Genomic DNA, 17,317 nt, shown 5'->3' on the forward strand with positions numbered 1-17,317 from the left:
TAGGCTCTCTCTCTGCTCAAAACAACTAGCGGACTCGGATTTATATAATTTTGGAGCAGGTGCTCGCTGGGTTGGAGCACGTGCTCTGTCCGTCCGGCATTTTCCTCTTTGGTTCTCCAGCAAGAGCGAGTTAGAGATTGTGTCAGTCCTGCTCTCCCCGACCGTTTTGCACATAGCTGCACAGAATGAGAAAACAAAAATACAAGTGCAAGTGGTTTAAAAGGAGGTTAGGCTCGGGGTGGTACTAACTTAAAATGAGCTAGCTATTCAGGATCAGCAAGATTGGCAAAATGAATAAGAAGTCCTGAATATGTGACACGTCCCCTATCCTAATGCCCAAAACGAGAAGAATTTAAATCCGGTTAGGTTCCAATAAAGTAGAGTCTAAGTCTTTCCGGTGAAACCTTAATGGGATGAAGCTTTTCTGGCCAGGAGAAGGGTCCGAATGTGAAGAGGTATTAGCTCGTCTCTGTACTCTTAGTTCTGCAACAATGGTCACTAGGAAAAACGGTCAAACTCACAAATGGTTAAAAACATCACAGATTTCGGTCCTAATTCCCACAAGTTTTGGTTCGACTCACATGACAAACTGACTCAATAAAAAAAAAAATAAAGAAAACAAATTTCATAGGTGACCCTCCCCCGGACTTACTTCACACCGTCTCCGGTGTGAAAATAAGCCAAAGAGAGACCTAGACAAGAAGAAAAATAAAGATAACAATAAAAATAAAAAGAAAATAAGGCGGATAGGACAATGATGGTGTGTGTAACCGCGATCAGGCGTCGGAATCGTCTGGGCTTGGGTCGGCGGCGGTGGTGGTGTGGTGGCAGCAACCGCGAGATAGTGCCGTCAGGATCCTCCGCATCATGTTGTTCTTTTGCTGCGACTCGACCATCCATCTCCTGGGCCTGGTGGGCCTGGTGGGCCTGGGCCTGAAATTCATTAATCTTACCTGGCCCAATCGCTCTTCTCTTTTTCTTTGGTTCTCAGTTCGCCGAGCATGTGCATCGGGTTGCTCGCGTCCTGCGAGCATGTGCTCCGCGTCTTCTTCCAACATTCCTGAAACCGAAAAAATAAGAAACAAATCCTAAAAAGAAAAAGAAAAACTCAGCAATATATACCTGGTGGGTTGCCTCCCACCCAGCGCTTGTTTTAAGTCATTAGCTTGACTCGAAAGCTCCTTAGGCAATAGGAGGGTTGCCTAGGGCGAAGGTTTCACCCCTTTCGTGCTCAGAGGTGGCAAGATATGGCTTCAGCCTCTGTCCATTCACCACAAATTCTCCTCCTTTTGTGTCCAGCAACACAACAGCCCCATATGGTCTAATCTCCTTGATGGTGAAGGGTCCGGACCATCGTGATCTTAGCTTTCCGGAAAACAGTTTCAGCCTAGAGTTGAACAACAAGACTTGATCATTAGGAGCAAAGGTCCTAGTGAGGATCCGCTTGTCATGGTAGGCTTTGGTACGCTCCTTGTAGAGTTTTGAGTTTTCATAGGCGAGGTGCCTAATCTCCTCTAGCTCATGCAGTTGCATCTTCCTCCTTTCATGGGCACTCTTAGTGTCAAAGTTCAGCATTTTCACTGCCCAAGCAGCCTTGTACTCTAGCTCAACAGGAAGGTGACACGCCTTACCATACACCAAGTGAAACGGTGTAGTCCCCAGGGGTGTTTTGTAGGCGGTTCTATAAGCCCATAGAGCCTCATCTAGCTTCAAAGACCAATCCTTCCTTGTTGCAAAATGCTCTTAATCTCCCGGTTAGAGATCTCAACTTGGCCGCTTGTTTGTGGGTGGTAGGGGGTGGTGACCTTGTGCCTCACTCCATTCTTCTTGAGAAGACTCTCAAAGACCTTGTTAATGAAATGCGATCCACCATCGCTAATGACTACCCGTGGGACACCAAACCATGGGAAAATAACCGACTTGAACATCTTGAGCAAGGTATTTGCATCATTATTGGGGCTGGCCAAAGCTTCTACCCACTTGGACACGTAATCGACAGCCACCAATATGTACTCATTGCCGAATGAGTTCGGGAAAGGTCCCATGAAGTCAATTCCCCAAACATCAAATACCTCAACCTCCAAGATGAAATTCTGAGGCATTTCATTCCTCCTGCTGATGTTCCCTTGTCTCTGACATGTGTCGCAAGTAGAAACGAACCGCTGCGCATCTCTGAACATGGTAGGCCACCAATAACCCGCTTGAAGAGCTTTGGACACGGTTTTGAAAGTAGCAAAGTGTCCAGCATAGGGTGAGCTATGGTAATGAAACAAGACTCCAGGAACCTCCTCCTCAGTCACACACCTCCTGAAAACACCATCCGAGCAATGCCTATAGAGGTAAGGCTCATCCCAAAAATACCGCCTTATGTCTTTTAGGAACTTCTTCTTCTTGTTCCCCACAAACTCAGTAGGTTCTTTCTCTGCTGCTAGGTAGTTTGCATACTCTCCAAACCAAGAAAAAATCAGCTGTTTGTTAGTATCGATTGCCTTGCACGGAGTTTTCGGAGCATGTGCTCCCAGGTGGAGCATGTGCTCGGCGGGATCAAAGGTGCCGATCGAGTAAACATGTTCTTCAGGAAGGCTATCATCCAAGGGTAGCTCTTCTTCTATCCTCATTCTTGACAAGTGATCTGCAACTCCGTTCTCAATACCCTTCTTGTCTTTAATCTCCAAGTCAAACTCTTGAAGCAACAAAATCCAACGGAGTAGCCTTGGTTTTGCATCCTTCTTGGTCAGTAGATACCTTAATGCTGCATGATCAGTGTGAACAACCACTTTGGAACCAACAAGGTATGATCAGAACTTCTCAAAAGCAAACACAACCGCTAAAAGTTCTTTCTCGGTTGTAGCGTACTTGCACTGAGCCTCATCCAAGGTGCGGCTGGCATAGTATATCACGTGCAGCTTCTTGTCTTTTCTCTGTCCCAGAACCGCTCCCACGGAAAAATCACTCGCATCAGTCATGACCTCAAAGGGAAGGTCCCAATCTGGCGGTTGTACAATCGGAGCGCTAACCAAGGCTCCCTTGATCGTGTGAAACGCTTCCAAGCAAGCAGAATCAAAATCAAACTTCACTTCCTTACACAACAGCTGGGTAAGTGGTCTTGCTATCTTGGAGAAATCCTTAATGAACTGTCTATAGAAACCGGCGTGGCCAAGGAAACTGCGGATCCCTTTTACCGAATTAGGCGGTTGTAAACTCATCATCACCTCAACCTTGGCTTTGTCAACCTCAATCCCCTTTTCAGAAATCTTGTGTCCCAGCACTATCCCATCTCTGACCATGAAGTGGCATTTCTCCCAATTCAGCACCAGATGTTTGTCTTCACACCGCTGCAACACCCTGCACAAATTAGACAAACAAACGGAAAAGGAGCTCCCGTAGACGGAGAAATCGTCCATGAAAACTTCCATTATATCCTCAATCAGGTTAGTGAAAATGGACATCATGCATCGTTGGAAGGTCGCTTGTGCATTGCACAAGCCAAACGGCATTCTGCGGTAAGCAAAGGTGCCGTAAGGACATGTGAATGTGGTCTTCTCTTGATCGTCGGGATGGATTGGGATCTGAAAGAAACCTGAATAGCCATCTAAGAAACAGTAGTAAGGATGGTTAGCCAATCTCTCAAGCATTTGATCAATAAACGACAAAGGAAAATGATCCTTACGGGTCGCAGCATTAAGTTTTCTATAGTCTATGCACATGCGATGTCCCGTAACTGTCCTAGTAGGAATCAACTCATCCTTATCATTCTTAACCACTGTAATTCCACCTTTCTTAGGGACTACATGAACTGGACTAATCCAGGAACTATCAGAAATAGCATAAATTACACCCGCATCTAGAAGTTTCATTATCTCTTTCTTAACAACATCCTTTAGATTCGGGTTCAACCTCCTCTGATGTTCTACCGAAGTCATTGATTCATCTTCTAAATGTATCCTATGCATACAAAGATCTGGTGAGATTCCTGGGATGTCATCTAGTGAATACCCTAGAGCATTTCTATACTTCCTAAGTTCACAAAGGAGCAAAGCGGTCTCTACATTGTTTAGTTCAGAGTTAACTATCACGGGGTATGTAGAGTTAGGACCTAGGAACGCGTACCTTAGCCCGGCTGGAAGTGGTTTTAGCTCTACCTTTGGAGCTCTTAACTCGCTCCAAGGACCGTCCGCTGACTTCACCGGAGCATGTGCTCCGGAATCCGGAGCAGGTTATCCCTCGGCGGATTCCTCCCCTGATTGGTTCTCATCGTCTAGGCTGGCGTAAGCTACCAGTTGCTGGAACCGTGTACCTGCATCCAAAATGCGTGTAAAACCATCAGCTTCCTCATTCAAGAATCCATACTTACCCTCTGCCTTTGTCAAGGCAACCTCCAACGGGTCGAGAGTGAGAACTTCATCGGTAACCTCATGTGCAACCTCTGAACCATCATCAACCACAAAAGTCTGACCATCTATCATAGGTTTCTTGAGCAGCTTATTCATCTCAAACCTTGCTATCATATCCCCCAGCTGGAGATCGATCGCTCCCCCTCGCACATCTATAATCGCACCAGCTGTGCATAAGAATGATCTACCTAAGATCAGGGGGTCACATGGTTCTTCTTCAAGTTCCAGAACCACAAAGTCTGCTGGTATAAGCGTGTCCCCTATCTGGACATGTAAATCCTCCAACACTCCTATGGGGCGCTTGGTGGATCTATCCGCGAATACTAATGAAATCCGTGTAGACTTGAACTTCGTGTATCCCAGCCTTTTAGCCACTGAATATGGCATAAGGTTCACACTGGAACCTAGATCACAGAGGGAGTTTGCAAAAATCGTTTTACCGATTCTCACGGATAAGCCAAATCGCCCTGGATCATCTCTCTTCTTTAGCACTTTGTTTTGCAGCACAGCACTGCACTCTCTTGAAACCATCATCACGTTCTCTTCCTCTGACACTCTCCCAGAAACTAACCCTTTCACATATCTCTTCAAAGCAGGTATCATCTGAACAGCATCAGCTAGGGGTAGTTTTACCGTCAATTCTCTCAACATCTCCTTGCACTTTGCATCCTCCAAATCCTTGCGAGATTTCTTAGGAGGAACAGGGTAAGGAACCCTAGGGGTGTACACGCGTGCAGGAGGTACCTCAGAAGGAACGGTCTGATCGGGAGTCGGGAGCACGTGCTCGCTGGATGGGAGCACATGCTCGCCGGATGCTTCGACTTCTTTTTGACTCAACGGTGGAGTCTCAGCAGCATGTTGAGGAAGGTATTCTTCAGCAATACCCTTGCCCTTGTCAAGCCTAGCGGATGGTGCTTCTCTAGGGGGTAACTTCTTTCCTCCCCTTAGCTCAATCGCATTGACATACTCGTTCCGCGGGTTTGCTTCCCCTTTTCCGGGCAGAGTCCCAGGAGTTCTTTTCACGGCTTCAGCAGTCTGTGCAACCTGAACATCGAGCTTCTTCACATGTGACATTACTGCCTCATACTTCCCATTAAGGTCATTGTACATGGTATCGACCTTAGCGTTGATTTCCACTGAAGCTTTTTGTTGATTCACCAAGAGTTGTTGCATCATGTTTTTCAGCTCATCCTGAGAGCTGCTAGCAGATGAAGGTCCCAACTGCTGGTTGGTGAAAGGCAATGCTTGCTGAGCGCTTGTATATGCCTGCTGGTTCCCCCCTTGGAAACGGTTTTGAGTGGGCACAAACTGTTTGCCTTGGAAGTTGTTTGAGAAGGTTTTCTGATAACTCATCTGATTCTGAGCTCCTTGCTGCGGATACACCTGATCCTGAGGATTCTCCACGTTGGTGCTTCTGTAGGACAAATTCGGATGGCTTCTGTAGTTCGGGTTGAAACCCCTGTTCTGCACAAAACCTTGCCCACTCACATAATTAACCTCCATCGATTCATCCTCTCCATCACAAATCTCCTGAGCTAGCGGCATGTCTCCGGTCTCATCGACAAAATGGACAGTTTTCTGGCTCCCCTTTAGAAGAAGGTTCACCTTGGCTGTCAACTCGTCAATCTTTTGCGTATCGACACTGTTGACCTTCACGGACCTGTCATACTCAGGAGCCTTGTTGCTGGAGCTTGCAGCTAGGTTCTCAATCAACTGATATGCTCCTTCCTTAGACTTTGTCATAAAATCCCCATTGCTGGCCGAGTTGAGAGCGTTTCTGTAGTCCCAATTAACTCCATCATAGAAAATGCCCAGAATCTGTTCATCACTGAATCCATGGTGCGGACACTCTCTACGGTACTCTTTGTACCTCTCCCAAGCCTCGCAGAAGGCTTCTCCAGTGTGTTGTTGGAACGATGAAATCTTGTTCTTCAGGGCAGCGGTCTTAGCCTTGGTGTAGAAATGGTCCAGAAACGCAGATCTACATTGTTCCCATGATTTCAGAGACCCAGGTGGCAATGACTTCAGCCAACGTGAAGCTCTATCCGCAAGAGAGAAGGGAAAGAGCTTGCACTTCAAAAAGTCTGGTGGTATCCCATTTGAACCAGTGGTGCTACATATCTCCTCAAAATTCTCGATGTGGTCCATCGGAATCTCAGCTGGGAGACCGTGAAATAGGTGCTGCTTCACTAGAGAGATCATCTGTGGCTTGATCTCAAAATCTTGTCTCGGGATGGCGGGAGGAACAATCGCCGCTCGGTAGGTGTAGAACACATGCGGGTTGTCCTTGTCCCCAATGGACGGTTGTGGCGGCGCGGCTCTTTCGTGTTGAGCACGGAGCAACTGCCCCAACTGTTGTCGAAGTTGCTGCAACTCGGCAGCCATATCCTCATTGTTTCTGTTGTCACCCATGTTGACGGATTGAAACTTTCTGTTCTTACGGTTTGTTCTTTCTGCGGCTAACAAAGCAACTAGTTCTTCGGTGTTGTTTCTTTTTGTAGATCTTCTTTACATGCACCTGAAACACACGCAAAGAAGAAGCATAAAGACAAATCAGTAAGGTCTTAGTCTAGTAATTTCGCCAAAAACCAAAGGTAACAATTTGGTCCCCGGCAACGGCGCCAAAAACTTGATACACAGAGTTTTAAACCCTATTTTCCTACTGCAAGTGCACAGCAAAGAAGTAGTACTTAGGGGTCGAATCCCACGAAGACCAAGTTTTACTCTATGGTTCTATTGGTTCAATTTCAAGCTAAGACAATTCAAAGTTGGGTTTGTTTGGTAACAGTAACGCGATTAAAACGGTATAAAAAGGCAATAAGCAAAACACTAGATCAGGGGTAATTCTCGGGAATTTCAGAGATAGCAACTAAACAACTATTCAGGGCATAGATTAAGTACCAGTCTAGAACTCAAACATAAATATAAACTGATCCACTGTCGTGGTATCAATAACTCTATCTGATCGATTCTGTGCGGAAACGCGGAGCACATGCTCAGACATCCGGAGCACATGCTCGGCGGTCCATAAACCCTAAACTGTCGTTTGAGCCCAGAATCGCAGACAAGCACTAAAGAACAGGAATGATAAGTTCACAAATCACCTACACATCAACTTTCGCAGGTCTAGGATAATTTGCCCACTAATGTCTTTTCTAGCAACCTATTACACTTTTGATGAATAGATAAACCTAGAATCATAAATTGGGTGATCAAATCAACCTAAGCATTAAGTCTAACAATAGTGAAGACAATCGATTATATAAAGCTCTATTTGTGTTCTGTTGCTAACCCATGAAACCCCTTTTGAAACCCCTAATCTAGCAAAGAAAACTACTCAGACATAGAGAAATGAATAACCAACATAGATGAGAAATTCAATAGCATGAAAATATAAAAATCACAAGGGTTCAGAATATGCTTCACGAGGTAGCCGCCCTTCTCCCTCTCACAAAAGCGTCGCTAAAAAACCAAAAGAAAAAGGTATATCCATCTCTCCTAAAAACCCTAGGTTAAATAGCATACAAGTAGAGAAAAATAAGGAAAGATTCCAAATTCAAATCTCCCTATTAAAAAGCGATCTCAGCCCTCTTTCTCTCACAAAGGATCGCCTAAAATAAGGGGAATTAGGCAGGGAATCGGCGCCTAGATGCTTGCCACGTGTTGTCATGAAACCGTAGAGTTGGGAGCATGTGCTCGGAAATCGAGAGCATGTGCTCCTGGGTCTAAAATCAGCTTTTCTGCTCCAATTCAACTCCTTTCTGCTCCGATTGCTCCTGCTGTTCCAATCCTTGCTTTTAGCTTCCTAGCCTCTCATTATAACCTGAAAAGGACTCAAACAACTACAAAACTATCAAATAAACGGGGTCAAAGTGAGTCAAAACCGTAACATATCAAAAGATCATGAGACAGACAAGGTCGAAGGCGGAGAAGGAGAACCTGGATGTACATGCTCTCTTACGCTCGTTCCTCTTCGCTGAGCACCTGATCTTTGCCCATCAATGGCTCCTCTGTTGATGATTGCAATGTCAGTCACGTTGTTGGCCACAACCACCTACCAATCCGACAAAGTCTCCACCGAATGATAATCCTCGATCCTGGATGTACATGCCCATCGAGAATCATAATGTCCTCCATCACATCGAGAATGACGCTAGATCGGAGATGGAGCTTGGCGGTCATATAAGTGTCGGAAGGTAAAACAACGCGGCAGATGGAAGAAGACCGTATTCTCTCTCAGTTTCAGGTTATGATTCATCTCGACTTCAGATTCGATCGGGTTCGTCGGATTCATGATTGGGTTCACCGGATTCATATTTCTTTGGTTCTTTTTCGCCGTATTCTCTCTCGGCGGAGGAACATCGAGTTTACGTTCTCACAATTTTAACAACTTATTTCTTTTTTAATCCCCTTAATTTTATTATTAATGTTATACAAGTTTGTGCTAATTTTGTCACAATTAATGATGTGTGATAAGTTTGGAAGAAAAACTTAAATTAGTGATATTATTGAGAATTTCCCATAACGAAATACATTTTAGAGAGTGACCTTTGTGTTAGTATTTTCAAAGAATGTCATTAATTTAAATAATAAATTAGGAAATTCATTAAGGATAAATATGGAATAAATAAATGCTTATATATATATATATATATATATGTATCCAACCATCTCTTATAATTAATTCTTTACATATATCCAAACATAGTCATATATTTTATCATTAATCAAAAAATTAAATTATCCATAGAATGTTTCATTATTATTATTTTTATTTTTTTGACAACAAAAGATCAGCTCAAACGAGCCAATACGATGGAAAATTGTTTACAAATAAAACATGCTGCGGAGATAGACGCCATCTGCGTGCTAAGGAATCCGCACGAACATTTGCAGTACGAGACACAAAAGATAAAGAGAAAGAAGAAAACTCTTCCCTTTCAATCCTTATGTCGTCAAGATATGTTGAAAAAGTCGGCCATTCTTGAGGAGAAGACACCATCTTCACCAAATCCGAGCAGTCGGTAAAAAACACCACCTCCCGGTAATCATGCCCGATCATGTACCGCATAGCCCAGATGAAAGTTTCTACTTCTGCATGTAATGGAGACAAACTACGCCGGAAGTTGGTGGCTCCCTTGATTGGAGATCCTTGAGAACCATCCACAAAACACCGATAACCTGAAAAAACCTGAGGAAGAGTAACCGAATTCCCCCTAATCCGAGAAGGTATAGCGAAAGAAGGTATATGTACCTCCTCACCCTCAGCTTCCGCTTGAGCTTGCTGCCATGTCATTGCCTCCTGTTCCGCAATCCGAACAACCTCATCGGGCGGTTCTACCTGTTTCATTAATTAATAGTATAAATATTTAGAAGATTTTGTTGAGATTTAAAATGATGATGTTTCTCATCTTCGTTTGTTTTTTTTAATTTTTTTGAGTCAACATATATATAAAGTTAACAGAAAACTAATATGTACTTCTGCATATGATATTATTTGAAGTTTTAAGAATGGACTTGTATTACTCAATCAATGAATGAAAATGTGTGTGTTCGATCTTACGTTGCATGGAATCAGAAGCGAATGCGTGGAAGCGGATACGTTTGGAAACGCGAAAACGAATTTTATGAAAAATATTGGAATCAGGTATCTTTTGGAAGCGTATAAATATATATATATATATATATATGGTTAATAATGATGATATATTGTTTAAAATATAATTAGAATCAAAATTATAATAAAAAAAAGATCTTACGACTAAAAAAAATAACTTTAAAGGTTATGCTAACTTTAAAAATTTAAGTTAGTATGAGAATTAGGTGTTCAAAAATTATTGTATTTTTGATATAAAAAAGAAAACACAAAACAAGAAACGTAAAAAGAAAAAAAAAACTAAATTGGTAAAAAAAAACAAATGGGCCTCGCTCGAGCCCAAGAAGTAATAAAAGACATTAAAAAATCTGAAGGCACGTGGAGGAAGAGTTAATCATCTTTTTTCCTTTGGATTTGGTTTATGACACAACCCCAACGACGAAGAAACCAATTACGATTCCGATTTATAATCAATCACGCTTCCATCACAGAATCGAACGATTCTAAAACGTTTCCATCGCCTTTTCTAGGAATCGCGCTTCCCTTGCGATTCCCAGCGATTCTGACCGCTTCTGCTTCTGATTCTGATTCCGGAGCGAGAATCAGAGCTTCACCGGCAATTCCGTGCAACGTAGTTTTTAACAACCAATTTTTTCTGAATTAGGGAATTAAAATTTCTCTTATCAACTGCGCAATTTTGTCGATTTGGCCTATGTCTTAGTATATTTGTTCTGAGATGCGACATTGAATCCAAAACAAATATATAGAGATTAGAATTGGGCCATGCATATTTGTCGATTTAGTCTTTGTCTGTAGCATATTTACTGTATATCAGAATTGGGCCATGCATTAAGTTGGGAAAGCATGAGTTGAAGGGCTTTTTGGTACTAAAGGTTCGTAACTGGCTGACTAGTAACTTCTTTGATATATTAAAGGTGCAAATGGTTGTATGGTTGAAGAGATTAAACAGATTGAAATAAATTATTCAACCAATTTTCACCATTTGCTTTCAAAAGGTTGAAGAGCTTGGAAAAAAGTATTCAGCTTTCCCGTTGAACTGAAAAAAATGAAAAAATAAACTAATCCTATAGCAAAAATGTTCAATCTGTTCAACCACTATTTTGGAGATGAATGAGTTGAATACTATTCAACCCAATTTTGTTCAACCCATTTTTTCAATATCAGACAACCATTTGCAGCCTAAGTTTGATGTATTATTATTATTCCTTTCAAATAGATAAAAAGTCTAACCTACTATTTAAATTAAAATTAATAAATAAATTTTATATTACTTAAAATAAGTAGCTAAGATATATATTTCATAATGTTGTATCATGGTCTCGTATGTTATCTTTTTAATTATCTTTTTAAGTTTAATTTTGTACATACGTATCTTTTCTGGTTCCTAGTTTTTTTTTTCATATATACTACTAGGTAACAACCCGCAATATGTGCGGGATAAATCAATTTAAAGAAAATTATTATAAGTAAAACTATTTACATATTTATGTTTTTTATATATTGGGTTAAACATAATATGTAACTAAAGTTTTTTATTTATTATTCAAAACTGCAATTTTTCGTGTAAAAGGTACATTTCACCCGTGAAATTTTTGAATTGGTAAGATGTTTTATGGTAGAGAAAATACTTATAAAATGTTATTATTTATTGCAACATGTCTTTTGTGTGGTTTAAAAATCAAACTCATATCTTCTTATGTTTTATTTTGTAATCATAACAATTTTGTATGTTTCTTCTTATGTAACATAACAACATATACTATATTACTTGGTAGTTTAATTATTTAATTTTATTATATGTTAGTAACAATCGGATTCTAAACTAAAAATTTTGAAGATAATCTAACTTATTGATTCAATTTTTCTTTATCAGGCTATTTAAATATTTTGAGTTAGTCGGTTTGTTAATATTTTCTATAAATGACCGGTTATTACCACAAAAAAAGTTATGAAAAAACTAATGAAAGTCCAAAATCAACATATTCGTGTAATAATACATTTCACCCGTGAAATATGTGAGTGTTGTAAAGAAAATATTAACAAAATGTTACAATTTATGGCAATAAATATTTTGTGTGCTTTCAAAATCAAATTTATATTTATGGTTTTGCATAATGTAATAGCTACTCATTTCAAAAATATTATATTTTTTTGGGTACTAAGTTTATTTATAACGATAAGAGTTATTTTATCATTCCTTTTTAATAGCACATAGAGGAATATACAAGTAGAACATATATTCCTATTAGGTTATCAATATTTCCATTTTTTAACTAATAATGACACTAAATGTTGAAATTAATTAGTTTACATACTTTATATATATATATATAAATAATCACACATCATAATATCCTCTAATTTGTTGTCATTTTTATATTTATTTATAAATATATAAAAATATATATTTATTGGGAATCAATTTTCTTTTAATGAGTTGGAGATAATTCAGGGATAATATACTTCTTTCTATAATCAATTATAATAACTATTAAAGGTTTGTTATTTAAATTATTATGGTTATAATACTAACATAAAAATTATATTTTGTTTTTATATGATTATGTTAATAAGTTATATGTTTAATAAGTTATATCTTTTTTTTTTATTAACTTTATATTAATTGATATTTTTATAGCCTTTTTAGAATATTTTACATATAATGATTCTAGGAAATCAATATAACTTTGACTTGTATATTTATAAGTAAATTTTAGTGAAATTTCGCCTTAAAATAGTATGTAATTATTTAATTAGTATTTGATATTTAAATTTGTGTGAAAATGATGACATATTTAACTATTATTCAGTTAATTGGTTTTATTAAAATATAATGGCATTTTTATGTAATTAAGTAGTAAATTTAAGAGTATTTTGCTAAACTTGCACAAAGCTTTCTAGCGGCGACACATCAACTTTTTTAAGAATGTGCTTCTCTATTAATATATAGGGGATTAATCGTATAGAGAAATCTTAGTCACTGTGTGCAAATTATTACGGTACTCTTTAAACATGTTATCCTGTAGTGGAGAAGTTCAATGTTCCTATATGAAAAACAGAAGAATATTTTAAATTATGAATAAAGAGTTCAAAGCTTTTTCAGATCTGCGGTGAAGAAACATACTCCAAATATAAAGACTAATCCATCATATTCCCCTATTATGTCATATATGTTATGCATGAAATGGAAAAGAAATATAGAGACCAGCTAACTAGCTAAGTGCTATGAACCTTTTTTCTAGTCCAAATCAGTAGCAGTAACATAACAGACAACTAACTTAGCAAACACGATACCAAAAACATGAAATGTGGATATCAAACATGCACGTCATTTCCTTATGCCCTTCACGTGTATATATATACAGATTTGCTTACATACTCACCTTATTAATAAAACTTCCAAAGATTTGTGAAGCCACGATATATACCCTCTTCCTCGACGACCCCTTTACTTATAAATTTTTTGATAACTTGGTTAGATTCTTCTAATATTTATCTTTGGAACATGGAGGGTTCTTCAAATGGGTTGAGAAAAGGTACATGGACTGCTGACGAAGATAGTCTCTTGAGGCAATGTATTGATAAGTATGGAGAAGGCAAATGGCATCATGTTCCTTTAAGAGCTGGTATATATGTAATATATAACATTTATCTATAGTGATTTCCTACTTTATTCTTATCTGCCTCCAATTACTTAACAGGTTGAAAAAATAATATATCTGTTAACAAGTGTGTGCACTTTAATTCTTCTGATAATATATCTAGATATCACATAATGAAAAATATTTTTTGTTGGCAAGATAAATGGTGAACTTAATCACTTAACAAAATGTATTTAAAACTGGAGAAGTTGTTGGTAAACCCTCTCGTTTGTTTGTTTTTTAGTAAATTAGCTAAAAGGTTAAGTATATGTGCATGTATCCATATGTGTGTAAAGGCCGTATGGTTTATGTCGATCCTGTGGCTGTTCATAGATGCTTCGTGATAACTGATAAAATAAAGGTTCCATAGGGTTAAACCGATGCGGGAAGGGTTGTAGACTAAGATGGTTGAACTACTTGAAGCCAAGTATTAAACGAGGAAAATTTAACTCAGACGAAGTTGATCTTCTCATTCGCCTTCATAGGCTTCTAGGAAACAGGTTTAAATCGTTCAGACACAAATTCATAGTATTTACATGATGTATATGATCCAGTACTAAGTCATTTTACAAACTGTTCAAATGCATGATTAGGTGGTCACTCATCGCCGGTAGGTTGCCTGGTCGAACAGCTAATAATGTCAAGAATTACTGGAACACTAATTTCTCGTGTTGTAAGAGCAAAACGAGAAAGAGAGAAAATACTTCTTCAGCTACTCCTCCGATCCAAAGAATCAATGTTATAAAGCCTCTACCTCAATCCTACAACGACTGCAGCCGGCTCTACTGGCAGCCAGAAGTTGGCTTTGGCAAAGCAAGCAACAAAGATGGTAGTATCACATGTAACAAATATAACCAGAAAAATGAGTCTGTGAACAGTCTTAAGGTTTGTAAGATTTGCAGTAAAGAAAAACTCTCCAAAAGTGTGTAAAATGAAAGAAAAAAAGAAAGAGAAAATAAGCTATTTTCTCTATACTGTTTTATGTCTTGTGCATGAATTTGCTCTCTCTGTTATAATTATGGAATCTCTCTCTCTCTCTCTCTCTCTCTCTCTCTCTCTCTCTCTCTCTCTCTCTCTCTCTCTCTCTCTCTCTCTCTCTCTCTCTCTCTCTCTCTCTCTTGTAAGCCATCATCAGCCACCAATCATTAATCTTCCTATCTCCTAATTTTGCTAGGAGACTTGCTGGTCGCTAGATTCCACGAAACCTTTTCTCTAACAGTGACCATAAAATGTTACTGAGCAAATAAAGCACGACAGGTAAATCATGAAAATGTGGATATCAAACATGCACGTCACTTCCCTATCTCTTCAAAAATCCATTGTGGATATCATAGCTCTTCTCTAGCTATGTGTATATATAATTTTGCTCGGACACTCACATTCTCTACAACTTTTGCATGGATTTTTGAAGCCACAATATAAACCCTTCCTCCTCGATATATACTTCTAATATATTTTTGTTTTTCCATGGAGGCTGTGTCCAATGGGTTGAGAAAAGGTGCATGGACTGGTGAAGAAGATAATCTCTTGAGGCAGTGTATTGATAAGTATGGAGAAGGCAAATGGCACCAAGTTCCTTTAAGAGCTGGTATGTTACACACATATATATATATATACATAATCACTCCGAATATTCTATTTCTCTATCTAACATGAATTCGGCAAATTAATTAATAACCTATTGCACAAATCACTATTTTCCTTTTTGCTTTAAAAAACAATTCATTGTTTAATATTGGACCTAAACGAAGATTTTAAGTTTAAAATTGAAGACCAAAAGCTATATTGCCAGCCTCATCTGGTAAAAAAACAATACAATATTTACATTGCTGCGCATAGATAGATTCTTCATGATATTATACTGCACAGTTTTTGTTTCGCAGGGCTAAATCGATGCAGGAAGAGTTGTAGACTAAGATGGTTGAACTATTTGAAGCCAAGTATCAAGAGAGGAAAACTTAGTTCTGATGAAGTTGATCTTCTTATTCGCCTCCATAGGCTTTTAGGAAATAGGTAGATACTGATTACTCTAGTTTTTATTTCAGAACACACAAGTTCAACACTAATAACTCATATGTATGTTATTTTACTATGCTTAGATGGTCCCTGATTGCGGGTCGATTGCCTGGTCGTACCGCAAATGACGTTAAGAATTACTGGAACACCCATTTGAGTAAGAATCATGAACCCTGTAAGCCCAAAATGAAAAAGAAAATCATTACTTTCCCTCCTACCACATCAGCCCAAAAGATCGAAGTTTTAAAGCCTCGACCTCGATCCTTCTCCTCAAAGAGTGGCTTTAGCTATCTCAATTGCTTTCCAAAAGTTGATGTTATTCCTCCATGCTCTGGACTCAAGAACAATAATGTTTGTGGAAGTAGTATCACATGTGGCAAAGAAGAGAAGAATTATGAGTCTGTCTATAATCTATTGGATGGAAAAAATATATGGTTGGAGAGTTTATTAGAAGAGAGCCAAGAGGTAGATGCACTGGGTCCAGAAGCTACGACAACAGAAACTGGGGCCACTTTGGCGTTTGACGTTGAACAACTTTGGAATTTGTTCGATGAAGAAACTGTGGAACTTGATTAGTGTTTCTTTCCGGCTGTTCGCATTTGTTTTCCTGGTGTGTATATTGAATGTTTTTTTGTAGTATCTATGTATTTTTATGTTTGTATTTTTCAAAAATAAAAAGTTATATTCTGGAATTAGAAGAATATTTTTATAAGGGCAATTGTCATAAATACCACTAAAATAAATTTTTATTTCACAAATACCACGATTTAGTTTTTTTCCCAAAAATACCACTAAAATGTATTTTTTTTCCATAATTGAACTAAAATTCTAATACTAAAAACTAATTAATAAATTCTAAATATTAAACCCTACCCCTAAAAACTATACCCTAAAACTAAATGTGTCAACCCAAACCTAAAAAAAAATTTACATCCTTAAAAATCAATTTTTTGTGTTTGTGGTAATTTAGGGATAAAAAACTTTTGTGGTATTTTTGGAAAAAAAAATTTTAGTGGAATTTAAAGAAATTTATCCTTTTTAATGTGTTATACTGTAGAAATATAAATAAAATTTACATTGTTTGTTACACTTACACTATAACTCAACATGACTTAAAGCATAAATTAATATGTCACAAGTAGAAGAAAATTTAAGGAAAAATGGCTTTTAAGGAGATATCCAAAACGTCGTCGTTTTAGTAGTAGAAATGAAGATAAAATCATTGCTTCCAACAAGGCTTAAACCTAGTAACTTGTTGAACAATAATGAACAAAGACTTCATACATGGTATTTGGTCTTCTTCTCCCTTTTCTATTTCCATGGCTGATATATTTTTCTCACTTTGATTTACAGATCCCGAAATGAATAAACCTAAGATTAAAATGAAGATGGAAGCGGAGGGTGGAAATGAATTAGGGCTTCTAAATCCATATTTTCAAGCTTGTGTTTTTTTTTTACAAATTTGGTTTCATATTTGGGATGAAAATAATTCCCAAAATCACTGGATGATTTCTTTTCTAAATAGTATTTGAATGTTTCAAATCCTTATTAGTTCCAGAGAAAATTCAATTACAATACATTGGCTAATATATTTAATGTCATTGTATGATATTGAGTAATTCAAATACCCAAAATATATCTCAGCGAGC

At 38.3% G+C, this 17,317-nt stretch overlaps 2 protein-coding genes, 1 non-coding gene and 1 pseudogene across 4 annotated transcripts; 3 read left to right on the top strand and 1 right to left on the bottom strand.

The window, feature by feature from the left end:
* Positions 1-2,103: 2,103 nt before the first annotated feature.
* LOC147925552 (uncharacterized) lies at positions 2,104-5,570 on the bottom strand (annotated as a pseudogene).
* Positions 5,571-6,225: 655 nt separating this feature from the next.
* LOC147925553 (small nucleolar RNA R71) lies at positions 6,226-6,332 on the top strand. Its single transcript, XR_015585560.1, has one exon. It is a non-coding gene; the product is annotated as a small nucleolar RNA R71 (small nucleolar RNA).
* Positions 6,333-13,516: 7,184 nt separating this feature from the next.
* LOC104753609 (transcription factor MYB114-like) lies at positions 13,517-14,610 on the top strand. The gene is made up of 3 exons (XM_010475837.3): positions 13,517-13,637; positions 14,023-14,152; positions 14,246-14,610. Exons 1-3 carry the CDS (start codon positions 13,517-13,519, stop codon positions 14,580-14,582), a joined length of 588 nt encoding a protein of 195 aa, XP_010474139.2. The 3' UTR covers positions 14,583-14,610.
* A 312-nt stretch (positions 14,611-14,922) lies between these two features.
* On the top strand, positions 14,923-16,380 carry LOC147925554 (transcription factor MYB114-like). Of its 2 annotated transcripts, none has more exons than XM_087492976.1 (3): positions 14,923-15,240; positions 15,522-15,665; positions 15,752-16,380. In XM_087492976.1, the coding sequence occupies exons 1-3, from the start codon at positions 15,215-15,217 to the stop codon at positions 16,242-16,244; spliced, it is 663 nt and encodes a 220-aa protein (XP_087349102.1). In that variant the 5' UTR covers positions 14,923-15,214; the 3' UTR covers positions 16,245-16,380. The 2 variants fall into 2 exon arrangements, with proteins under 2 accessions (XP_087349102.1, XP_087349101.1); XM_087492975.1 differs by having other exon boundaries at positions 14,925-15,240; positions 15,536-15,665.
* Positions 16,381-17,317: the final 937 nt, after the last annotated feature.

This window comes from Camelina sativa, chromosome 16, assembly GCF_030686135.1.
Source record: "Camelina sativa cultivar CO46 ecotype springtype chromosome 16, ASM3068613v1".
Classification (NCBI taxonomy): domain Eukaryota; kingdom Viridiplantae; phylum Streptophyta; class Magnoliopsida; order Brassicales; family Brassicaceae; genus Camelina; species Camelina sativa.